Source organism: Cyclopterus lumpus, chromosome 20 (assembly GCF_009769545.1).
Source record: "Cyclopterus lumpus isolate fCycLum1 chromosome 20, fCycLum1.pri, whole genome shotgun sequence".
In the NCBI taxonomy this organism is placed as follows: Eukaryota; Metazoa; Chordata; class Actinopteri; order Perciformes; family Cyclopteridae; genus Cyclopterus; species Cyclopterus lumpus.
In genome coordinates, this window is record NC_046985.1 from 2221750 (window position 1) to 2249414 (window position 27665).

The 27665-nt window shown below is 42.3% G+C and overlaps 1 protein-coding gene across 1 annotated transcript; it reads left to right on the plus strand.

Moving 5' to 3' along the window:
* On the plus strand, positions 1–27665 carry LOC117749883. The gene is made up of 34 exons (XM_034560702.1): positions 1–269; positions 4056–4138; positions 5643–5968; positions 6683–6941; positions 7153–7191; positions 7659–7694; positions 7780–7850; positions 8271–8333; positions 8455–8492; positions 9357–9496; positions 9882–9993; positions 10108–10166; positions 10254–10301; positions 10636–10703; positions 10784–10827; positions 10913–10946; positions 11037–11071; positions 11251–11378; positions 11475–11592; positions 11969–12383; positions 21837–22134; positions 22478–22587; positions 22700–22836; positions 22924–23080; positions 23433–23588; positions 23787–23909; positions 24430–24475; positions 24569–24672; positions 24940–25064; positions 25140–25408; positions 25483–25582; positions 25869–26155; positions 26261–26362; positions 27127–27665. Exons 2-34 carry the CDS (start codon positions 4060–4062, stop codon positions 27267–27269), a joined length of 4269 nt encoding a protein of 1422 aa, XP_034416593.1. The 5' UTR covers positions 1–269; positions 4056–4059; the 3' UTR covers positions 27270–27665.

Genomic DNA, 27665 nt, shown 5'->3' on the forward strand with positions numbered 1-27665 from the left:
ACACGCACACACACACACACACACCTGATGCTACAGACCACGCTCTTGTGTAACAGACAGGTGGATACGGGAAATAAGAGGGAGAGCAAACGAGGGCAGAGGAGAGGAGAGGAGAGGAGAGGAGAGGAGAGGAAGCAACAGAAGAGAAGAAAACTACTTTTTTCTTTGGACTCATCACCGACGGATGAATGACATTATGGGAAATATGAACGGCCGTCTGCACACGTTCACGCATTCGCCCCCGTGAGCTTACACGTGCTCTTAAAAAGGTAAGCCACATAATTTTAAACACCAAAATGTGCGAAACGAACTCGGGCAGCTATTTGAATATTTAAATATAAATAAATAATGTTTGATTCAAAGAAGCATTGAAAGTTTCTCGACGCTTCAGAGGAAGCTTCAAGGTGCCGTTTCATTCTCATGATGACACACAACATATGATAATACTAATAGCCTTAAGCAGCACATCGTGCTTTTTAAATTAAACTCCAGAGGATACACACGATTAATGCTCGTCTCTCTGTTAATAATCCATCTTCTATCAGATATCTGTAGATCAGATCAGTGTGGGAACAAAAGAAAGTGATTGAAAACACTTTATGCTTATGAGGTGCTGTTAAATTTCATCTGGCGAAACCTGCAGATCGACATTTCATCAATAAGGTTGAAAGGCAGACGCTCCCTTTTCCTCCTTTTTTTTTTTTTACCGTGCCATGCAAAGTGACCTTCTGCGTGTATGAATAAACGCGTCATATATTTGTATGTGCAGGTTAGTAATATAATCTAGGACGCAGGAAAGGAACAGCTTCTCACGGCCATCACCGCCTCCGGAAGACTTGTTCAGGGCCAGCAGAGGAAGATAAAGCCAATCTTTATTAAATAATACAAAAGTGGCTAATCGCTGTATATTTAAATGGCACATTTAATTGCATGTAAGTCGATTAAAATATATTAACGTGTACATCAAAGGAAGCATACAAAGACGGTAGTGTATCTTAAAGTAGTCTCAGGGAAGTCTTTTGTATTTTTTATTGTGTTCAGTGAAGTTAGAGGGCAGCCAAACAAACCGTGAAGATCAGATTAAAGTTTTTATTGTATTGCAGTGGGAGGCAATGGGGTGTTTAATACTTACTTTAATGTTTTTAATTTAATATTTGGGCTTGTGATGTGAAGTCCAAGTCAAGCTGCTGGTCTTTTTTTTCAGACTTGAGTCTGACTTGAGTCTGATTTGAGTCTGACTTGAGTCTGACTTGAGTCTGACTAGAGTCTGACTTGAGTCTGATTAGAGTCTGATTTGAGTCTGACTAGAGTCTGACTAGAGTCTGATTTGAGTCTGACTAGAGTCTGACTAGAGTCTGACTTGAGTCTGATTAGAGTCTGATTTGAGTCTGACTAGAGTCTGACTAGAGTCTGATTTGAGTCTGACTAGAGTCTGATTTGAGTCTGACTAGAGTCTGACTAGAGTCTGATTTGAGTCTGACTTGAGTCTGATTAGAGTCTGATTTGAGTCTGACTAGAGTCTGACTAGAGTCTGATTTGAGTCTGACTAGAGTCTGACTTGAGTCTGATTTGAGTCTGACTTGAGTCTGACTAGTGTCTGTTTTGAGTCTGACTAGAGTCTGACTAGAGTCTGATTTGAGTCTGACTAGAGTCTGACTAGAGTCTGACTTGAGTCTGATTTGAGTCTGACTTGAGTCTGACTAGAGTCTGACTAGAGTCTGACTAGAGTCTGATTTGAGTCTGACTAGAGTCTGACTTGAGTCTGATTTGAGTCTGACTTGAGTCTGACTAGTGTCTGTTTTGAGTCTGACTAGAGTCTGACTAGAGTCTGATTTGAGTCTGACTAGAGTCTGACTTGAGTCTGATTTGAGTCTGACTTGAGTCTGACTAGAGTCTGACTAGAGTCTGATTTGAGTCTGACTAGAGTCTGACTTGAGTCTGATTAGAGTCTGATTTGAGTCTGACTAGAGTCTGACTAGAGTCTGATTTGAGTCTGACTAGAGTCTGATTTGAGTCTGACTAGAGTCTGACTTGAGTCTGATTTGAGTCTGACTTGAGTCTGACTAGTGTCTGTTTTGAGTCTGACTAGAGTCTGACTAGAGTCTGATTTGAGTCTGACTAGAGTCTGACTTGAGTCTGATTTGAGTCTGACTTGAGTCTGACTAGTGTCTGTTTTGAGTCTGACTTGAGTCTGACTAGTGTCTGTTTTGAGTCTGACTAGAGTCTGACTTGAGTCTGATTTGAGTCTGACTTGAGTCTGACTAGTGTCTGATTTGAGTCTGACTTGAGTCTGACTAGTGTCTGTTTTGAGTCTGACTTGAGTCTGACTAGTGTCTGTTTTGAGTCTGACTAGAGTCTGACTTGAGTCTGATTTGAGTCTGACTTGAGTCTGACTAGTGTCTGTTTTGAGTCTGACTTGAGTCTGACTAGTGTCTGATTTGAGTCTGACTAGAGTCTGACTTGAGTCTGATTTGAGTCTGACTAGAGTCTGACTAGAGTCTGATTTGAGTCTGACTAGAGTCTGACTAGAGTCAGATTAGAGTCTGATTTGAGTCTGACTAGAGTCTGACTAGAGTCTGATTTGAGTCTGACTTGAGTCTGACTAGTGTCTGTTTTGAGTCTGACTAGAGTCTGACTTGAGTCTGATTTGAGTCTGACTTGAGTCTGACTAGTGTCTGATTTGAGTCTGACTTGAGTCTGACTAGTGTCTGTTTTGAGTCTGACTTGAGTCTGACTAGTGTCTGTTTTGAGTCTGACTAGAGTCTGACTTGAGTCTAATTTGAGTCTGACTTGAGTCTGACTAGTGTCTGTTTTGAGTCTGACTTGAGTCTGACTAGTGTCTGTTTTGAGTCTGACTAGAGTCTGACTTGAGTCTGATTTGAGTCTGACTAGAGTCTGACTAGAGTCTGATTTGAGTCTGACTAGAGTCTGACTAGAGTCAGATTAGAGTCTGATTTGAGTCTGACTAGAGTCTGACTAGAGTCTGACTTGAGCCTGACTTGAGTCCAGATCACTCGAATGCACCCCTCTGCTGTCCCCTGGAGGTCTCTCCTGGGCGTTCAGCTTTGGTATGGACTGGTATGTTTTTGATGAATCGTGTGTTTATGAGAACAATAGATGACGAGACGATGCGTCACGCGAAAGAAAGGAATGATTATCACCTGACTCCGTGAGTTCCGTAGTTCCAGCCCCGAAGAATTAAAGTGAGCCCCCCAGGGGAATGTAGAGAACATTTCGGGGGGGCTACAAAGCCAGATCTTTCCCTCAGGAGCTGGTTGAGACCCAAACTGAGCTCGAAGGAGAGCGAATACTGGCCCAGTGGTTCAGAAATGAATATTAATGTTGCTTTCAGTCTCCTTGGTGTGTAAATAAGCCACATGTTTGCTTATAAGATGATACAATGACCACTAATTAAAGCTGCTTCATGAATGAGGGTAAAAAAAAAAAAGAGGTAGAAATATCAGTATTTACTTCCTTCTGATTCGATGCATTTTGATATCGGAGCCGTTGTGTAACAAAGTACTTCATGCATGGCAGCCAGATACTGTTTCATCTCCATGTTAAGCAGAAAGTGAGGCGTCGACATTATAAAGACGCCAGCAGCACCCGTAACCTGCAGCCTACGAAGCCCTGAATGCACCGCGGTGAAACCCAATCTGCCGCGCATGTTATTAAACCGTTTTACTTTACCAGCTGGAGAGGATCATTTGGGGGAAATCCCAGGGCGGACACAATGATGCCCCCCGAGGTCACACATCCACATTGAGAAACGCAGACAAGGGAGGAAACTCTTTTAAAAAAAAAGAAATGCAATTTTAATATTTTATACACGAGTGATAGCGAAGCAGCAGAAGTAAATACGGCCCAAAATAAAACCAGAGGCCTCATATGGGGTCAGATCAGTCTCAATAATTACAAATGCACACAGAGAGACTCACAAATGCAAACACAAAGATTCACAATGCAAACACAAAGATTCACAATGCACACATGAATAAATTACGATTTAAAAACAGCCTCATTTCTTGTGAATCGGTGTCCCCTTGTGTCTCCAGGAGGATGCACGTCCTTTGCTTTGAAGGATGGTGGACACACAACTTCCTGCTCGTCATCTGGTTCCTACTGTTGGCACCCAAAGGTAACGCCGAGAGAAACGAGTACTTTGAGGCCACGGTTTCTGCCTAGCAACAGTTCACGACATTTTATTTAATTCGCTACCACCACATTGTGATTCGTTCGTAGGCAGGATTTAAATAATTAGGCCCTGGTCCTTAATCACTGCGTAGCAATGGAGAGAGACTCTTTAATTATTATTTATTTGACATGTTTCATGTTGACAACACATGCATTGAAAGGGATTAGTAAATGGCAATTAGTGTTTCCAATTGATTATTACCCTAGAGTTACACTTCTCAACGACTACTTCTTTTTTTTTTTTTTGCGATCAACCTTTCTTTTTTGTATTTTGTTGTGTTTCTCGTCTTTTTTACACAAAAAAAGACGAGACACATTTTTTAGAAACAAGAAAAAAAAGAAGAACAAAAAAACCCTCTTTATATTTATATACATACATTTTTTCTAGACAAAACAAAACAATTTTTGGGGGTTTCTTTAAAAAACACAAGACACAAATGGTTTAGACTGCATAGGCGTCCGAGATGGATGACAGGTGATCTCACCTGTGACCTGCACGTGGTTCAGCTACAGCTGTGAGAGCGCCGTCTGCTTATCAGAGTGGAGTCGATATTGAATGAAGGAGATCCAGTAATAGCTGAGCTATTTGTTACATAATATTGAACTACATATACTACAGCTACAGCTACTGTACTATTGAGCTACATACTATTGAGCTACATATACTACAGCTACAGCTACTATACTATTGAGCTACATACTATTGAGCTACATACTATTGAGCTACATACTATTGAGCTACATACTATTGAGCTACATACTATTGAGCTACATACTATTGAGCTACATATACTACAGCTACAGCTACTATACTATTGAGCTACATACTATTGAGCTACATACTATTGAGCTACATACTATTGAGCTACATACTATTGAGCTACATATACTACAGCTACAGCTACTATACTATTGAGCTACATATACTACAGCTACAGCTACTATACTATTGAGCTACATACTATTGAGCTACATACTAAATTGAGCTAGCTGAGAAACACATTTCTTTAACAAACAAATTAACTGATTTGTAGGTAATTTAACAATTCAGTTTTGTATATCACAATATCACAAATTTCAACACGTGTCGGCTGTGCTATTAGCTTAGCATTGTGCAACAGCTAACAATAATTATTTAACTAAACCTGGCATTAATCAATATTTGATTAACAATGCATCAAATGATAAGGTGTAATGCAAAAGGTGCAAATAATGAACTCTCCTCTTTATTTTGATCTTTTGTGTTATATAAAGTTAGCGACTAGCCGGTGAACGTAGCAGAGTATTTAGCGACTTAAAGAGAGTTGGTGGAGACCAAAGCAGAGCCAAAAGATTGTGAAATGTGTTAACGCGTCAGTATTGTGTTTACAATAAAGGTCTTTGGGGTTAAAGTTGAACCTTCCAGTGCAGTGAAGGCTGTAAATCTGCATTTCTTTGGCCCGTTCCAGCGGAAGGCTACTTCCTGGGGGACACCAAGGCCGTATTAAATGGCTGTGAGGACCACTGGACCCTGCAGGACGGCACCGCCGTGTCGCTGCTCTTCCAGATGACTCTGTGCGTGGACGTCCGGGTGGTGGTCCCCGGAGCCTGGGTGGCCTTCTCTTACAGCTCGGTCCACGCGCCCAGACCCGACCTAGGTCTGGAGGGGGACGACGAGGCCCTGTACGCGTGGCTGCTGAGGGTCCGACACCGGTTTCCTATCCGGCTGACCCCAAAACGCTGGCACCGGGTGTGTCTGAGGAGGGACGCCCTCGGCAAGTCCATCAGCCTGGAGGTAATACTCAGTGTCCCAGTATGTGGAGATGGGAGTATTCTGAGTTTAGTCAATGTAACGCTACTACGCTCAGAGATTAATCCATTACAGGTACATGTAAAGAATAACAAAATGGTACTGAGGTTGAAGTCCACGAGTAAAGGGATAAAAGTACAACCAAAAAGTCTTAAATAGACGTGTTATTTTACTTGATTATTAGTATTGATGGCGTGGTTAAATGTAGTGAAGCAAAACGTACAATATTTTCTGAGTTGTAGTTTTAATTTGAATCCTCAAGTAAAAGAATACCTCACATTTGTACTTGATGTTCCACCACTGCCATGGGGTGTACACACACACACACACACACACACACACACACACACACACACACACACACACACACACACACACACACACACACACACACAGTATTTGCATACACTAGATTGTGTACATGACTCATAAAGTTTATATGGCACGAATACCAGATGACGTGGGCGGGGTTTGGAATGAGAGACAAAGGAAAGCTTACAATAATTTAGACATGTGACATTTAGTGCACGTGGAGTTATGCCGAATAAACCTTTGATATTCACAGCCGAGCACATCCATGACGAGAGATACGACTCAAAGGGAACCACCGGTTTACTACAACTCTTGTCATATTCGTGTAGTTTAGGTCGTCATAGGTTACGGTGACATTGTCAGGCCACAACATGTAAATGTTTTCAGGTCGACGGGACGACGGTGGCGGAGAGGACGATCATCGCCCGCGCCATCCCCCCCGCCGGCACCCTGTGGCTGGGCTGCCGTCCCAGAGACCGGCCCCCGGGGGCCTCGCTCGGCCAAGTGGAGCTGTACCTGTTCCGCGTGTGGGCGGACCTGGGCCGCCACGGGCCCTGCGAGGACGGCACCGTGATTGGCTGGAGCGCCCGGCACTGGGGCGTGACCAGTCCCAGGGCCAGACGGAGGGACCCCGGCCTCCTGTGCGGTGAGACGGTCGCGCGACCTCGGGAGGCTTTTTCATGTGCATGCATTACTTCTAATCTTTTTAAAAACATTTCTCATCGTGCATTTCATGAATTTAAGAGACTTTAATTCTTACTAAAACGTACCGTGGCGCCGCATGTCTCCAGGGTAGTCGTGCATGTTCTTAATGCATGCTGGATGTTGAATGTTGCATGTTTTCATGTGTCCTGTAGACGGCAGACGGGCTCGTGCTTACAGGAGCGTAACCGACGGTGTGTATTCACGTGTATTTGTCCCAATGCATTTGTGTGTAGAGAGGAAATATCATTTGACTGTCCTTTAAATGTTCATCGGGATTTTATTTGACACCTTTTTGTAAACCAATAAATGTGCTTTTCAAGAAAGTCATCTGCAAAAGTATCAGTACAGTTACAGTAAGGAACAAAGAAGAGGGCGGAAAAAACTGTGACGTGTTTTTACCATAATTGTTTTAATATAGAAACTGCTAGAAAACCTTAGTTTTCCATTCCCTGTTTCAGCACCCACGAATGGACTCGGACAGTTATTCTCAACTCGCAACTGTGCCCCGTGTTAGCAGTAAATGATTAAAATTACTACTTTTTTTTTGTGTGGTTGGATTCATCGTTTTGGACGTTAATTAAAAAAAAAGTGAGAATATTAAGTATAATTTTTCAATAAAACCCAATGCTTCTAAACCATCAATTTCACCTCTTCTCAGTAAGCTGTAACGTCCGCCAGCTCTGCTCCAACACCGGTGAGAAACATCCGCCCTTTATGTCCAATCAGGAGAGTTTCATATTTTTATATTCATGGGCTCACGACTTCATTTCCCCCCGCAGGTGCTTACTTCTGGATGTCCGTGAGCGTGGAGGCCGCGGGCGACAAGACGGAGCGAGACGTCCACGACCTGGTGAGAGTGACGAGCTCCTCCCCTCGTCCCCTTTGTCCCTTCGTGCCGTCGCGTGTCCATTTTGAAGCTTCACAAACGAGTCTTTCCGCCGCAGGATTAGCTTGTAATAGCGGAACATTCCAACCGCGTGACTTATTTAGCTTTCGTCACGAGAGCCCGGATGGCGTGTTGGACAATCCGTCCCATTCAAAGTATTGAAACTGTGCATCATTTCTTTTTCTATTGTGTGTGTGTAAACATGTGTTTTTTCTCTCTGTTAAATCGCTCTTAAAATGAAACTTTCCAGCCTTAAAGGAGTTTGAAGGTGTTCTGAATGGGAAGAGCAGTAGAGGAAATCACAGCTCTCTAAACTGAGTGTGTTTAGAGCTCACGTTTCTCACGGTATCAGCATGTCTGCCTCTGTCTCTCCATCTCCCTCAGCTGTCCAATGCGTTCGGTTGCCATAGCGAAGGATTCTTCTGTCTGGCCGACAGACAACTTCAGGTCGGTCCGTCCCAGAAACAGGAAACAGCATTTCACCTTTCAGAATAAAAATGTCTCTTATGATGCAGGATGACGACTACAACTTCTCTCTCTCTCTCTCTCTCTCTCCCTCTCTCTGCAGGCAGTGCAGGTGAACTGCAGTGTAAAAAGCCCCATAAGGTAAGGCCCTGTGTGATGACTCCACAGGCCTTGTGTGAGGCCCTGTGTGATGACTCCACAGGCCTTGTGTAAGGCCTTGTGTGATGACTCCACAGGCCTTGTGTGAGGCCCTGTGTGATGACTCCACAGGCCTTGTGTGAGGCCTTGTGTGATGACTCTACAGGCCTTGTGTGAGGCCCTGTGTGATGACTCCACAGGCCTTGTGTGAGGCCTTGTGTGATGACTCTACAGGCCTTGTGTGAGGCCCTGTGTGATGACTCCACAGGCCTTGTGTGAGGCCCTGTGTGATGACTCCACAGGCCTTGTGTAAGGCCCTGTGTGATGACTCCACAGGCCTTGTGTGAGGCCCTGTGTGATGACTCCACAGGCCTTGTGTAAGGCCTTGTGTGATGACTCCACAGGCCTTGTGTGATGACTCCACAGGCCTTGTGTGAGGCCTTGTGTGATGACTCCACAGGCCTTGTGTGAGGCCTTGTGTGATGACTCCACAGGCCTTGTGTGAGGCCCTGTGTGATGACTCCACAGGCCTTGTGTGAGGCCCTGTGTGATGACTCCACAGGCCTTGTGTAAGGCCTTGTGTGATGACTCCACAGGCCTTGTGTGATGACTCCACAGGCCTTGTGTGAGGCCTTGTGTGATGACTCCACAGGCCTTGTGTGAGGCCTTGTGTGATGACTCCACAGGCCTTGTGTAAGGCCTTGTATGATGACTCCACAGGCCTTGTGTAAGGCCCTGTGTGATGACTCCACAGGCCTTGTGTGAGGCCCTGTGTGATGACTCTACAGGCCTTGTGTGAGGCCCTGTATGATGACTCGTGCTCCACGACTTCCCCTCCTCACGGTGGTGTGAACGTTTTGCTTGCAGGCAGACGAGCTGCAATGTGCTGCTGCAGCTCCGCGGAGCCGTCCCGGCGTGTCAGCTGCAGCTCGCCGGCGTCTCTGCGCTGCAGCAAGCCGGAGATGGACAACTACGAGCCACCATCTCAGGGCGGGTGGAGAGAGTCGGTGGGCAATTCACCATCAATGGGTTTTCCTTTTCAGCCCCGACGTGGTGGTCGTTGCACATTCACATGAAACACTATTGTTCTGCACACCCATGTTGTCATCTTTAGAGCCGATGAATCAGAGATACATCCAAACATATAATTCACATTTTTTGTGTGTTTCTCAGCAGGTCATAATAAAGATGATAAGCCTGCATTTATAATAACCAGGAAATTGCATCAGAATAAACATGAAAAACCTCCTATTTTAGTGTTAGTTGTATACCTCAACTCACAACTACGTGCCTGACTCCAACCTTAACAAAAAAACAACCCAGAAGAGCACACAGTTGTTTATTTTATTTTATTTTTTTATAGCTAACTCATATTGATTTTGTCCACGTCAGCTCGAGATGTTTGTGGGAATGTGGAGCCCTCCAGTGGTGGGTTTGTGAGGTGTACGTCCACGTCCTCCCTGGATGAAATCTGCCGGGGAAACAAACCGTCTGAGCTAACGTGGTGAGCAATACCTTTAGTGTTTCCCAGGCAGTATATACATATATATATATATATATATATATATATATATATATATATATATATCTGTACACTCTGTATCTCATATTCACTTAGCTCCCGCATCGAGCCCAACTCCCACCCGGCTCCGGGACCTCAGACTGAGTCCTGCAGCAGTGAGTATTGAAAACACCGGCTCCCGTTATACTTCTACTTCACTGCTGCCTTTGTTGCTGTAATTGTGTTTTCCGTCTGTGCTTCAGGTGATGCGCCTCGGATCTGTGACTGCGATGCTTTCTGCAGCTCCGCAAGTAAGAAAACCTCCACAATTCTGTCTTCTTCTGTCTGCTTGTGTTTGTACTGCAAAGCGTGTCAGTTAGATAAGAAGTTTGATAGCAAACCAATGCTTTTTTGCTAAATATGACACTACAGCCAGCAGCCGGTTAGCGTTAGCTTAGCACAAAAACTGGAAACAAGGCGAAACAGCTAGCCTGGCTCAATAATCTTGCTAAGCTAACATGAACGATCTTAGTGCAACAAAGCGTATCAGCTATTTCCCAAAACTAGTGTTTTTAGCTGGAACACACAACTTCTCAGAAGGTGTGTGAGAAGTATTACACTTAAACTAACCTTTTTTCTCTCCAGGCCAGTTTTTTGCCATGAGAATCAAGATTACCAGTGCCTCTGTTAATGAAAACCTCATAAAAGCATTGGTATGTACAACACAGTCTGATTTAACAATATTTCCCAATGTACATGCATGATATGTATTGACCTCTAACCCTTTTAACAGTTGTCTGGACTTAGTGGAGCCCGCAAGTGTAACACGATGTCAGCGTAAGTCTCTATCCATTTTGAATCACTTGTTTTATTCGTGTTGACCATCAGACATTACACAATGTGAACCATTCTTTGTTCCCAGGTCAGTGTGCCAAGACATTTTAAAGCGCCACAAGGTAAATCCTACATCACATAAAAGTGTGTCACTCTCCTCACGTTGATCAAGAGCTGTTAATCATGCGTCGTCGATTCCTTTATTCCTCCAGCATGTTCATCTGGAATGCCATGGGACTCCACAGAGGTAGAGACGTTTCCTTCTGCTGTCTGTTGAGTACACATTATCGGCACATAAAGAATAGCTTCTCAAACCAACCGCGTTGAAAACAGACACTGTTTAGCTTTAAATTCCTTATTATCATAATGTATTTGGTGATCAATACCAGTATCTGAACTTAAACCCTTTTTGCTGCTGCTGTCTAGGTTGTACGACTGCATGGTGATACTGGAGATGTCTGGACCGGTCAATGGCTGCTCCCTGAACATACTTCTGCAACAAGTCATTGACAGCCACAGTAGCATAACAATTGAAAGGCCACTCACACGCATGGGTAAGTGTGCAGGTTCATAGTTTTATTTTAAAGCTCTATTATATAGAAACATATATTTTGTAAATGCATTATTGTCGGTGCTCTGTGGGTCCTCAGTGGTATGTGGTCCTCCTGGTCTGGCTGTCAGTACTCTGTTGGCATCCAACCTGACCTGGGTTGTCAGTGACCTGCTGACCTCTGATGTGTGCCAACCTGAGCCCACTCTGCTTAAATGGTAAATGAATAAAACATTAATTTGGTGGTGGCTTTTTTGGGAGGGAATTTATTGTCATGCACGTTGGGCACAAGAGGAACAAAGTCTCTGATGATGTTTATCGTCATTCTGGGAGAATTCAGGAACTCACGTACGGAACTGTTAATACGTTGCGTTCAACAAAAGGAGTGTTATCTAATACTGTAAGCAGCATATCTGAAGTGTGATCTTCTTTGAGAGAGTTCATACTGAATGATACATTTAACCATTCTATCCTAACATGAAATGAGGAAACTGGCTTCTTTGTACATTGAGCATCTCTAATATTCAAGGTGTTGTCCTCGTTCACAAAGTATTTTTTACTTCATACAATGTTTTTCTACGTGTTTTTTTTTAGTGAGGCAAATGAGAACTTTGCTGTACTTCTGACTGACAGCTGCCCTACAGAGACTCCCACAACGACACAAAACCCTACACAGCCTTTCAATCTGACCAACGGCAACAGGACAACAACTCCTGAAGCCTTCACACCATCTGTGACCAACACTACTGAACAAACTGAAAATGCTTCGCAAGCTACAAATCAGCCGAACGTGACCAATCCACTAGCAACAACTAACACTACAGAGTCCTCAACAGCAAAGTCTGTCATCGAGAGAAGCACACAAACGGACTCCATGGGTTCAACAACTACAATGCCTCCAAATCACACAACAGAGTACAACATAACAACAGTCACACCTTCAGTTATTGACACAACAAAATACAATTTAACTACAGCAACACCTTCGACCAATCCCACTACAGATTTCAATATAACTACAGTTACACCTTCAACCAATCCCACTACAGATTTCAATAAAACTACAGTTACACCTTCGACCAATCCCACTACAGATTTCAATATAACTACAGCAACACCTTCGACCAATCCCACTACAGATTTCAATATAACTACAGTTACACCTTCAACCAATCCCACGACAGATTTCAATATAACTACAGCAACACCTTCGACCAATCCCACTACAGATTTCAATGTAACTACAGTTACACCTTCAACCAATCCCACTAAAGATTTCAATATAACTACAGTTACACCTTCGACCAATCCCACGACAGATTTTTATATAACTACAGTTACACCTTCGACCAATCGCTCTACAGATTTCAATAAAACTACAGTTACACCTTCGACCAATCCCACTACAGATTTCAATAAAACTACAGTTACACCTTCGACCAATCCCACTAGAGATTTCAATAAAACTACAGTTACACCTTCGACCAATCCCACTAGAGATTTCAATATAACTACAGTTACACCTTCGACCAATCAGACTACAGATTTCAATATAACTACAGTTACACCTTCGACCAATCCCACGACAGATTTCAATATAACTACAGTTACACCTTCAACCAATCCCACTACAGATTTCAATAAAACTACAGTTACACCTTCGACCAATCCCACGACAGATTTCAATATAACTACAGTTACATCTTCGACCAATCCCACTACAGATTTCAATATAACTACAGCAACACCTTCAACCAATCCCACTACAGATTTCAATATAACTACAGTTACACCTTCGACCAATCCCACTACAGATTTCAATAAAACTACAGTTACACCTTCGACCAATCCCACTACAGATTTCAATAAAACTACAGTTACACCTTCGACCAATCCCACTAGAGATTTCAATAAAACTACAGTTACACCTTCGACCAATCCCACTAGAGATTTCAATATAACTACAGTTACACCTTCGACCAATCAGACTACAGATTTCAATATAACTACAGTTACACCTTCGACCAATCCCACGACAGATTTCAATATAACTACAGTTACACCTTCAACCAATCCCACTACAGATTTCAATAAAACTACAGTTACACCTTCGACCAATCCCACGACAGATTTCAATATAACTACAGTTACATCTTCGACCAATCCCACTACAGATTTCAATATAACTACAGCAACACCTTCAACCAATCCCACTACAGATTTCAATAAAACTACAGTTACACCTTCAACCAATCCCACGACAGATTTCAATATAACTACAGCAACACCTTCGACCAATCGCTCTACGGATTTCAATATAACTACAGCAACACCTTCGACCAATCGCTCTACGGATTTCAATATAACTACAGTTACATCTTCGACCAATCCCACTACAGATTTCAATAAAACTACAGTTAAACCTTCGACCAATCCCACGACAGATTTCAATATAACTACAGCAACACCTTCGACCAATCCCACTACAGATTTCAATATAACTACAGTTACACCTTCGACCAATCCCACTACAGATTTCAATATAACTACAGCAACACCTTCAACCAATCCCACTACAGATTTCAATATAACTACAGTTACACCTTCAACCAATCCGATTACAGATTTCAATATAACTACAGCAACACCTTCGACCAATACCACTACAGATTTCAATATAACTACAGTTACACCTTCGACCAATCCCACTACAGATTTCAATATAACTACAGTTACACCTTCGACCAATCCCACGACAGATTTCAATATAACTACAGCAACACCTTCGACCAATCCCACGACAGATTTCAATATAACTACAGTTACACCTTCGACCAATCCCTCTACAGATTTCAATATAACTACAGTTACACCTTCGACCAATCCCACTACAGATTTCAATATAACTACAGCAACACCTTCGACCAATCCCACGACTGATTTCAATATAACTACAGTTACACCTTCGACTAATCGCTCTACAGATTTCAATATAACTACAGTTACACCTTCGACCAATCCCACTACAGATTTCAATATAACTACAGTTACACCTTCGACCAATCCCACTACAGATTTCAATATAACTACAGTTACACCTTCGACCAATCCCACTACAGATTTCAATATAACTACAGCAACACCTTCGACCAATCCCACGACAGATTTCAATATAACTACAGCAACACCTTCGACCAATCCCACGACAGATTTCAATATAACTACAGCAACACCTTCGACCAATCCCACTACTCAGTTTAATATAACTACAGCAACACCTTCGACCAATCCCACTACAGATTTCAATGTAACTACAGTTACACCTTCAACCAATCCCACTACAGATTTCAATATAACTACAGCAACACCTTCGACCAATCCCACGACAGATTTCAATATAACTACAGCAACACCTTCGACCAATCCCACGACAGATTTCAATATAACTACAGCAACACCTTCGACCAATCCCACTACTCAGTTTAATATAACTACAGCAACACCTTCGACCAATCCCACTACAGATTTCAATATAACTACAGTTACACCTTCAACCAATCCCACTACAGATTTCAATATAACTACAGCAACACCTTCGACCAATCCCACGACAGATTTCAATATAACTACAGCAACACCTTCGACCAATCCCACGACAGATTTCAATATAACTACAGCAACACCTTCGACCAATCCCACTACAGATTTCAATGTAACTACAGTTACACCTTCGACCAATCCCTTTACATTTTTCAATATAACTACAGTTACACCTTCAACCAATCCCTCTACAGATTTCAATATAACAACAGTTACACCTTCGACCAATCCCTCTACAGATTTCAATATAACTACAGTTACACCTTCAACCAATCCCACTACAGATTTCAATAAAACTACAGTTACACCTTCGACCAATCCCACTACAGATTTCAATATAACTACAGCAACACCTTCAACCAATCGCTCTACAGATTTCAATATAACTACAGCAACACCTTCGACCAATCCCACTACAGATTTCAATATAACTACAGCAACACCTTCGACCAATCCCACGACAGATTTCAATGTAACTACAGTTACACCTTCAACCAATCCCACTACAGATTTCAATATAACTACAGCAACACCTTCGACCAATCCCACTACAGATTTCAATATAACTACAGCAACACCTTCGACCAATCCCACGACAGATTTCAATGTAACTACAGTTACACCTTCAACCAATCCCACTACAGATTTCAATATAACTACAGCAACACCTTCAACCAATCCCACTACAGATTTCAATACAACTACAGGAACACCTTCAACCAATACCACTACAGATTTCAATATAACTACAGTTACACCTTCAACCAATCGCTCTACAGATTTCAATATAACTACAGCAACACCTTCAACCAATCCCACTACAGATTTCAATGTAACTACAGCAACATCTTCGATTAATCCCACTACAGATTTTAATATAACTACAGGAACACCTTCGACCAATCCCACTACAGATTTCTATGTAACTACGGCAACACCTTCAACCAATACCACTACAGATTTCAATGTAACTACAGTTACACCTTCAACCAATACCACTACAGATTTCAATGTAACTACAGCAACACCTTCAACCAATACCACTACAGATTTCAATGTAACTACAGCAACACCTTCGACCAATCCCACTACAGATTTCTATGTAACTACGGCAACACCTTCAACCAATACCACTACAGATTTCAATGTAACTACAGTTACACCTTCAACCAATACCACTACAGATTTCAATGTAACTACAGCAACACCTTCAACCAATCCCACTACAGATTTCAATGTAACTACAGTTACACCTTCAACCAATACCACTACAGTTTTCAATGTAACTACAGCAACACCTTCAACCAATACCACTACAGTTTTCAATGTATCTACAGCAACACCTTCAACCAATCCCACTACAGATTTCAATGTAACTACAGTTACACCTTCAACCAATCCCACTACAGATTTCAATGTAACTACAGCAACATCTTCGATTAATCCCACTACAGATTTCAATATAACTACAGCTACACCTTCAACCAATCCCACTACAGATTTCAATGTAACTACAGTTACACCTTCAACCAATACCACTACAGATTTTAATATAACTACAGTTACACCTTCGACCAATCCCACTACAGATTTCAATATAACTACAGTTACACCTTCGACCAATCCCACTACTCAGTTTAATATAACTACAGCAACACCTTCGACCAATCCCACTACAGATTTCAATGTAACTACAGCAACACCTTCGACCAATCCCACTACTCAGTTTAATATAACTACAGCAACACCTTCGACCAATCCCACTACAGATTTCAATGTAACTACAGTTACACCTTCAACCAATCCCACTACAGATTTCAATATAACTACAGTTACACCTTCGACCAATCCCTCTACAGATTTCAATATAACTACAGTTACACCTTCGACCAATCCCTTTACAGATTTCAATATAACTACAGTTACACCTTCGACCAATCCCACTACAGATTTCAATATAACTACAGTTACACCTTCGACCAATCGCTCTACAGATTTCAATATAACTACAGTTACACCTTCAACCAATCCCACGACAGATTTCAATATAACTACAGTTACACCTTCGACCAATCCCACTACAGATTTCAATATAACTACAGTTACACCTTCGACCAATCGCTCTACAGATTTCAATATAACTACAGTTACACCTTCGACCAATCCCACGACAGATTTCAATATAACTACAGTTACACCTTCAACCAATCCCACGACAGATTTCAATATAACTACAGTTACACCTTCAACCAATCCCACGACAGATTTCAATGTAACTACAGTTACACCTTCAACCAATCCCACTACAGATTTCAATAAAACTACAGTTACACCTTCGACCAATCCCACTACAGATTTCAATATAACTACAGCAACACCTTCAACCAATCGCTCTACAGATTTCAATATAACTACAGCAACACCTTCAACCAATCCCACTACAGATTTCAATAAAACTACAGTTACACCTTCGACCAATCCCACTACAGATTTCAATATAACTACAGCAACACCTTCAACCAATACCACTACAGATTTCAATATAACTACAGCAACACCTTCAACCAATCCCACTACAGATTTCAATACAACTACAGTTACACCTTCAACCAATCCCACTACAGATTTCAATATAACTACAGTTACACCTTCAACCAATCGCTCTACAGATTTCAATATAACTACAGTTACACCTTCGACCAATCCCACGACAGATTTCAATATAACTACAGTTACACCTTCAACCAATCCCACTACAGATTTCAATATAACTACAGCAACACCTTCGACCAATCCCACGACAGATTTCAATGTAACTACAGTTACACCTTCGACCAATCCCACGACAGATTTCAATATAACTACAGTTACACCTTCAACCAATACCACTACAGATTTCAATACAACTACAGGAACACCTTCAACCAATACCACTACAGATTTCAATATAACTACAGTTACACCTTCAACCAATCGCTCTACAGATTTCAATATAACTACAGCAACACCTTCAACCAATCGCTCTACAGATTTCAATATAACTACAGCAACACCTTCGACCAATCCCACTACAGATTTCTATGTAACTACGGCAACACCTTCAACCAATACCACTACAGATTTCAATATAACTACAGTTACACCTTCAACCAATACCACTACAGTTTTTAATGTAACTACAGCAACACCTTCGACCAATCCCACTACAGATTTCAATGTAACTACAGTTACACCTTCAACCAATACCACTACAGATTTCAATGTAACTACAGCAACACCTTCAACCAATACCACTACAGATTTCAATACAACTACAGGAACACCTTCAACCAATACCACTACAGATTTCAATATAACTACAGTTACACCTTCAACCAATCGCTCTACAGATTTCAATATAACTACAGCAACACCTTCAACCAATACCACTACAGTTTTCAATGTAACTACAGCAACACCTTCAACCAATACCACTACAGATTTCAATATAACTACAGTTACACCTTCAACCAATACCACTACAGATTTCAATATAACTACAGCAACACCTTCAACCAATCCCACTACAGATTTCAATGTAACTACAGTTACACCTTCAACCAATCCCACTACAGATTTCAATGTAACTACAGCAACATCTTCGATTAATCCCACTACAGATTTCAATATAACTACAGCTACACCTTCAACCAATCCCACTACGGATTTCAATGTAACTACAGTTACACCTTCAACCAATACCACTACAGATTTTAATATAACTACAGTTACACCTTCGACCAATCCCACTACAGATTTCAATATAACTACAGTTACACCTTCGACCAATCCCACTACTCAGTTTAATATAACTACAGCAACACCTTCGACCAATCCCACTACAGATTTCAATGTAACTACAGCAACACCTTCGACCAATCCCACTACTCAGTTTAATATAACTACAGCAACACCTTCGACCAATCCCACTACAGATTTCAATGTAACTACAGTTACACCTTCAACCAATCCCACTACAGATTTCAATATAACTACAGTTACACCTTCGACCAATCCCTCTACAGATTTCAATATAACTACAGTTACACCTTCGACCAATCCCTTTACAGATTTCAATATAACTACAGTTACACCTTCGACCAATCCCACTACAGATTTCAATATAACTACAGTTACACCTTCGACCAATCCCACTACTCAGTTTAATATAACTACAGCAACACCTTCGACCAATCCCACTACAGATTTCAATGTAACTACAGCAACACCTTCGACCAATCCCACTACTCAGTTTAATATAACTACAGCAACACCTTCGACCAATCCCACTACAGATTTCAATGTAACTACAGTTACACCTTCAACCAATCCCACTACAGATTTCAATATAACTACAGTTACACCTTCGACCAATCCCTCTACAGATTTCAATATAACTACAGTTACACCTTCGACCAATCCCTTTACAGATTTCAATATAACTACAGTTACACCTTCGACCAATCCCACTATAGATTTCAATATAACTACAGTTACACCTTCGACCAATCCCTCTACAGATTTCAATATAACTACAGTTACACCTTCGACCAATCCCTTTACAGATTTCAATATAACTACAGTTACACCTTCGACCAATCCCACTACAGATTTCAATATAACTACAGTTACACCTTCGACCAATCGCTCTACAGATTTCAATATAACTACAGTTACACCTTCAACCAATCCCACGACAGATTTCAATATAACTACAGTTACACCTTCGACCAATCCCACTACAGATTTCAATATAACTACAGTTACACCTTCGACCAATCGCTCTACAGATTTCAATATAACTACAGTTACACCTTCGACCAATCCCACGACAGATTTCAATATAACTACAGTTACACCTTCGACCAATCCCACGACAGATTTCAATATAACTACAGTTACACCTTCAACCAATCCCACGACAGATTTCAATGTAACTACAGTTACACCTTCAACCAATCCCACTACAGATTTCAATATAACTACAGTTACACCTTCAACCAATCCCACTACAGATTTCAATATAACTACAGCAACACCTTCGACCAATCCCACTACAGATTTCAATATAACTACAGCAACACCTTCAACCAATCGCTCTACAGATTTCAATAAAACTACAGCAACACCTTCAACCAATCCCACTACAGATTTCAATAAAACTACAGTTACACCTTCGACCAATCCCACTACAGATTTCAATGTAACTACAGCAACACCTTCGACCAATCCCACTACAGATTTCAATATAACTACAGCAACACCTTCAACCAATCGCTCTACAGATTTCAATAAAACTACAGCAACACCTTCAACCAATCCCACTACAGATTTCAATATAACTACAGCAACACCTTCAACCAATACCACTACAGATTTCAATATAACTACAGCAACACCTTCAACCAATCCCACTACAGATTTCAATACAACTACAGTTACACCTTCAACCAATCCCACTACAGATTTCAATATAACTACAGTTACACCTTCAACCAATCGCTCTACAGATTTCAATATAACTACAGTTACACCTTCGACCAATCCCACGACAGATTTCAATATAACTACAGTTACACCTTCAACCAATCCCACTACAGATTTCAATATAACTACAGCAACACCTTCGACCAATCCCACGACAGATTTCAATGTAACTACAGTTACACCTTCGACCAATCCCACGACAGATTTCAATATAACTACAGTTACACCTTCAACCAATCGCTCTACAGATTTCAATATAACTACAGCAACACCTTCAACCAATCGCTCTACAGATTTCAATATAACTACAGCAACACCTTCGACCAATCCCACTACAGATTTCTATGTAACTACGGCAACACCTTCAACCAATACCACTACAGATTTCAATATAACTACAGTTACACCTTCAACCAATACCACTACAGTTTTTAATGTAACTACAGCAACACCTTCGACCAATCCCACTACAGATTTCAATGTAACTACAGTTACACCTTCAACCAATACCATTACAGTTTTCAATGTAACTACAGCAACACCTTCAACCAATACCACTACAGATTTCAATGTAACTACAGCAACACCTTCAACCAATACCACTACAGATTTCAATGTAACTACAGCAACACCTTCAACCAATACCACTACAGATTTCAATATAACTACAGTTACACCTTCAACCAATCGCTCTACAGATTTCAATATAACTACAGCAACACCTTCAACCAATACCACTACAGTTTTCAATGTAACTACAGCAACACCTTCAACCAATACCACTACAGATTTCAATGTAACTACAGCAACACCTTCAACCAATACCACTACAGATTTCAATACAACTACAGGAACACCTTCAACCAATACCACTACAGATTTCAATATAACTACAGCAACACCTTCAACCAATCCCACTACAGATTTCAATGTAACTACAGCAACATCTTCGATTAATCCCACTACAGATTTTAATATAACTACAGCTACACCTTCAACCAATCGCTCTACAGATTTCAATATAACTACAGGAACACCTTCGACCAATCCCACTACAGATTTCTATGTAACTACAGCAACACCTTCAACCAATACCACTACAGATTTTAATACAACTACAGTTACACCTTCAACCAATACCACTACAGTTTTCAATGTAACTACAGCAACACCTTCAACCAATACCACTACAGTTTTCAATGTAACTACAGCAACACCTTCAACCAATACCACTACAGATTTCAATGTAACTACAGCAACACCTTCGACCAATCCCACTACAGATTTCAATATAACTACAGTTACACCTTCGACCAATCCCACTACAGATTTCAATATAACTACAGCAACACCTTCGACCAATCCCACTACAGAGTTCAATATAACTACAGCAACACCTTCAACCAATCCCACTAGTTTAACCACAGACTTCAAATTGACAACCACAGTACCAGAAGTCATTTGGTCAACTACTGCAGCTGATTCTTCCGATGAATCTACAACGTCAAACACACCAACTACGCATGGTACACTACCGACCCAGATTAACACCACTACTTCAAAGGTTCCCTTGACTTCTTCGACAACACCTGTCCAAACCATCCCGCTTACGAAAACAACTACAACAAAACCTGGTATGTATAGTTGATAATTTAATGTTTGGGTTGGAGCCTCTTATGAACTTTTCAATATGGTTGATCAATGGCTGGAAGAAAGCCAAAATCACTTATGAATTAAATATACTGTGCAGTCCATATGTCCATTAATAAAGGCATTATAAGAAAAGATTTTTTTACTGTTTAATTTCCGCTTTGATAGAATGCTTCTCTGTGCAGCAAAATAGGAGAACTCTTTGCTCAAAGCCTCACCTAATAAACTCTATCCTTTGCTGTATTGATCTTATTTATCAATATATTGACCACCTTTTATGAATAATTGATATTGATGACTTGACGACTTGCTACGCTGCTTACTAAGGTACAGAAACTACCTCCACAACCAAAGAGACAACCCAAGAGGCCCAGGAGGAACAAGCCAACCAGCTGCTGAATCAAACAAACGATGCGTCTCAGCTCAACTCCTCCCAGGTGACGCTTCTGGTGTATTGAAGTCGTAGATTTGTTTTTGTTGTTCCATAAAAAGAATATTTTTTATTACATTTTTGAAAAGGATACAATCATTATTTGATTGATGTTGCAGGTGTCACAGTTGGTGGGGAACTTAGAGAAGCTTCTGGATGGCCCCACTGTCTCTCAGGCTCTGGGACAAAAGGCTGTCAACGTCATAAGCAACCTGATGGAAGGCGACTCCCTGGCCCTGTCCGTGTCTTCTAGCAGGTACAACTCACACAACCCACATGGACACAAACGTTCCCATACGTTTGATTTCTCTGAGATGTTTTCGTCTCCTTGTCCTTCACACAGGCTGGTTCGTCTGGTAGACGATCTGGGTCTTAAACTCGTCGTCGATGGTGACAAAGAGATCGTCTCTTCGGATTCACTGGTTTTGGCAGTGAGGGAGGTCGATGGGACGAACTTTCCAGTTACATCCGTGGACATTTTCAACATTGATAATGTCCAGGTAGATTTGAATTGAACCATCTGGTCTCTCTGCTTTTCGTAAGACACAATGGGTCTCATGCAATTCATGAGCAGTCCTGACATGTCGCGAGTCTGCCTTTCTCCACAAGGCAGAAACTATTCTGTTCATCATATCATCGTTCTTTATTCTTCTATTTATGAAACTAGTTCGCAATTTATGACACGTTTGTGACTTTCACTTGGAACACTCCAACTTTGCAGAAAAAATATAGATATTAAAATTTCAATTTTTTCAAATGCAACTACTGTGACACAAAGTGACCTTAATGATGACGAGACACAGGTGTGCCAGACTTTAACATTAACCTTTTGTTAACTTTTTACGTGTCCAGATCCGTTCCCTCAGTAGATCCCGGTCCAAGAGGTCTGGGTCTGGTCTGGGGTCTGTATTCTTGCCCTCCTCCCTCACCGATGAGCTCAGTCTGGAGCAGCAGAATGAGGCCAACAGGGTCCAGTTCACCTTCTACACCAAATCTGCCTTCTTCCAGGTATTTTTGCATCATCATATTGACTCATTGTCATCTCTCACATATTGTTTCACAGAACACTATTTATTGGTGCTTTCAATGATTTATAAGCAGCTTTATGAACTTTTTAAAGATGAGTCCAACATATGTTTTTTATTAAGCCAGGTTTAGTTCAATAGAAAAGTAAATAGCGCTGACGTGTTTGTCTTTTTGTGACAGGATGCAGCTCTAGATGAGAAAACCCTGGTCAGTCCGGTCCTGGCTGCCAGTGTGGCCAATTTATCAATAAGCAACCTGAAGGAGAACATCCAGTTTACCATCAGAAACATCGACCCCGTACACGTGAGCGTGCACACGCATACAAATCATTAGTTTCCTCATGATCTCATTTATCCAGAGTGGGATCTCACACCACTCAAATGCCCGGCCTTGTTCTCCTAAAAATGACATTCCACGTTGCATAATAGGACGGGATGGATGGATGCAAGACTTTCTCTACTTTAGTTTTCATCCCACGTGAAACAGAGAGTAAACGTTGACTTTGAGCCAAACCATTATCTTTTACTAAACCTAACCCAAATAGTTTTGTTGCATTATGTTTTGTACAATATTCAGTTCACAACTTTTTAACCATGTGTTCAAAACTGGGACTGTAATCCGTGAAAAAATAGGTTTATTTAAAGCAATTTTGCTTGAATGGTTGGAATGGCATAAGTAATTGCATTTCTTGGTGAAAAAAAATAAAGTAGGTTTAAGATTTTTTTAAAAGTTATTCTAAATGACCTACAAATCAATTAAAATAAATAAATAGATCGCTCAAAGTTCCTCTGTGGTGCTTTTTCTTCTTCCAATTTCTTCTCAGGAAAACTACACAGCCTCCTGTGCATTCTGGCAGTCGACTCCGGACGGTGAGTGTGTGTGCGCCAGCTAAACATAGTGGCTTCAAACCAGTTGGTTTCATTTCCACTGGGATGAATGTTTGTCGTGCTCCTCCGGTTCAGGTGGCGGAGGACACTGGAGCTCCGCCGGCTGCTTTGTCGTCAACGCCACAGCAGAAGCAACCACCTGCAGCTGCAACCATCTCACCTCCTTCGCCATCCTGCTGGTTTGTGTGCATATCTTAGTTTACATGCGTGTGACATATTGACGATGCCGGCTCAGGGTGGCCTCGCGGCGAGAGGGCGTAGAGTGTGAACGTCGGTGTGAATGTGAGCGTGAATGGTTGTCCGTCCGCCCGGCTGGATTGACAATAACCGTCTAATGTCGTATGAGCGCGTTGAAGAAACAATAGGACCCGACTCGGTCTCTTTCTACATGGCTGTTGCACAGTGTGCGCTCATTGTGTGTATTTGTGTGTGTGTCCTGAATACAGGATTTGTCCAGAGACGTAACGATCGACCGTCAGCATGCTCAAATCCTCACGTTCATCACCTACATCGGCTGTGGGATCTCCGCCATCTTCTTGGCTCTCACCTTGCTGACGTATCTCTTCTTTGAGTAAGAACCATTGTGCCGAGAATCGGAGCTCCGCGTCAAAGTTCACACGTCTCCTAACGAACTCTTTCCATTCAGCAAACTGCTGCGGGATATTCCGGCCAAGATCCTGGTTCAGCTCTGCCTGTCCCTCCTGCTCCTCAACCTGGTCTTCCTCCTGGACGGCTGGCTGGCGCTCTACCCGGCCATCGGGCTCTGCATCAGCACCGCCTTCTTCCTGCACTACTTCCTGCTGACGTCGTTCACCTGGGCGGGGCTCGAGGCCCTGCACATGTACCTGAGCATCGTCCGGGTGTTCAGCCCTTACCTCAGCAGATACATGCTCAAGTTCTCCCTGATGGGCTGGGGTGGGTCACACTCCCAATGGTCCAGATGGTTTATAAGGAGATGGTTCTGCTGACTAACATCTTGGTCTTTGCAGGCATTCCTCTCCTCGTGGTGACAGTTGTGATAGCAGTGGACAAAGACAACTATGGTCTGGTCACATACGGACAATACACTGACGGCGCTACGGATGACTTGTAAGTTATGCTTAAGTATTAATAACCTTTCGTAAACGCATGTGTAGGTGGAGCAGCGGTCAGGCATCTTATAAATAAATGCATTAATAAAAGGTCTCAATTCAATACTGATGCCTCTAAAGGACACAAACAGACTGTTTATATCCGAGCCGTCAGACCCCTGGTTCACCAACACGTGATCCACTATCTAGAGACACCTTAGGAGGCACGAGCAACCGCCTGGAAGACAGCAAGCGATGCACGGTTTCTGGTTTGTTAAATATATACATTGAAACTTTTTTTGTAGCTGTTGGCTGCGTAACGACATCGCCTTCTACGTGGGCGTGGTGGCCTACTTCCTCCTGATCTTCGGCCTGTGCCTGCTGGTCTTCATCGTGGTTATGATCCAGCTGTCCCGGATCAAAAAGCAGAACCCCCAGAACCAGTCTCCCAACAGGGGCGTGATGGCGGACCTGCGCAGCGTGGCCGGCCTCGTCATCCTGCTGGGCCTCACCTGGGGGTTCGCCCTGTTCGCCTGGGGGCCCCTCTACCTTCCCTTTGTTTACCTCTTCACTATATTCAACTCTCTGCAAGGTGTGTGTGCTTATCACTCTTTTTATGATGAAACTGATATGGTTTTATCCAAATGACCCAAACCATAAAATATATATTTTTAACTGTTTCATTTCTCCTGTTCAGGATTTTTCGTCTTCATTTTCCACTGTGCTTTGAGGGAGAACGTCCGCAGGCAGTGGAGGACGTACCTTTGCTGCGGGAACCTGCGATTGGCTGAGAACTCGGGTAGGTCCACATCTGACCTCCGATCCTTTGAACGGACGCATGAGGGCGGGGCTCTTCGACCTGGGAGGCGGGACAACCGTCAGACAATAGCGCTCCCTTTAGAGTCACAACACGACACACACGACACACTTTTAGTGCACAGAGATTCAGTGCACTTTAATAAAGAAATACATATTAGAGGTTCTCCTTTTACGTCCAGAACTTGCCCAGAACTTTGGGGCGGCTGCGGGTCAGTGGTTAGCAGGTCCATCTTTCAATCAGGGGGTCGGTGGTTCAATGCCTGCCCTAGTTGATGTGCCCTTGAGCAAGATACTTAACCCTGAATTGCCCCCCATAGATGTGTCTTCAGTGTATGACTGTAACATGTAAAGTGTCTTTGAGTACCTTAAAAAGTGATATATGGATTATTATTATTAACTTGCCTGAGAATCGTGACATGTTGAGTTTTCTTCTGAAAACAAGAACAGCTCATAGAGAGTTCGTCATTACTTTAAATGTTCCCCAATTTGACAAAATGTAGACTAATAAAATAAACGTCTGATGTCGAAGCGCACAGCTTAACTCTCTGAATCTATAGCTGCATAACCCATTATGGGAAATGTGGTTCCAGAAATATGAGAGTATGATTATCTACCAAATTGAAGTAAGACATACATTTAATACTAACTGAATGTTAATGGATAATAATACGAAAACTTGATGAATCTGGGAAATTAGAACAATAGTTTAGTTGACCCAACTCACACACACACTTTTTTCTGCAGATTGGAGTCGGACGGCCACCCAGAACAAAAGGGGTACGTCCGTCGCCACGGCGACCACCTCGGTCCCCTACCTCACCTCCCGATGCTCCTCCGTCATCAGCGACGTCACCGGTTCGTTTGTCGCTGAACGCCTGAACACCTGAACGCCTGAACACCTGAACGCCTGAACACGTGAACGCCTGAACGCCTGAACACCTGAACGCCTGAACACGTGAACGCCTGAACACCTGGACGCCTGAACGCCTGAACACCTGAACACCTGAACGCCTGAACACCTGAACGCCTGAACACGTGAACGCCTGAACACCTGGACGCCTGAACACCTGAACGCCTGAACACGTGAACGCCTGAACACGTGAACGCCTGAACACCTGGACGCCTGAACACCTGAACGCCTGAACACGTGAACGCCTGAACACGTGAACGCCTGAACACCTGGACGCCTGAACGCCTGAACACCTGAACACGTGAACGCCTGAACACGTGAACGCCTGGACGCCTGGACGCCTGAACACCTGAACACGTGAACGCCTGAACGC

Excerpts from the sequence above, each read along its gene's own strand:
- LOC117749883 (XM_034560702.1), top strand. The coding sequence starts at position 4,060 with ATGCACGTCCTTTGCTTTGAAGGATGGTGGACACACAACTTCCTGCTC. Across the intron at positions 9,497-9,881 it reads AGGGCGGGTGGAGAGAGTCG|CTCGAGATGTTTGTGGGAAT; the intron begins GTGGGCAATTCA and ends TGTCCACGTCAG. Across the intron at positions 11,379-11,474 it reads AAGGCCACTCACACGCATGG|TGGTATGTGGTCCTCCTGGT; the intron begins GTAAGTGTGCAG and ends GTGGGTCCTCAG.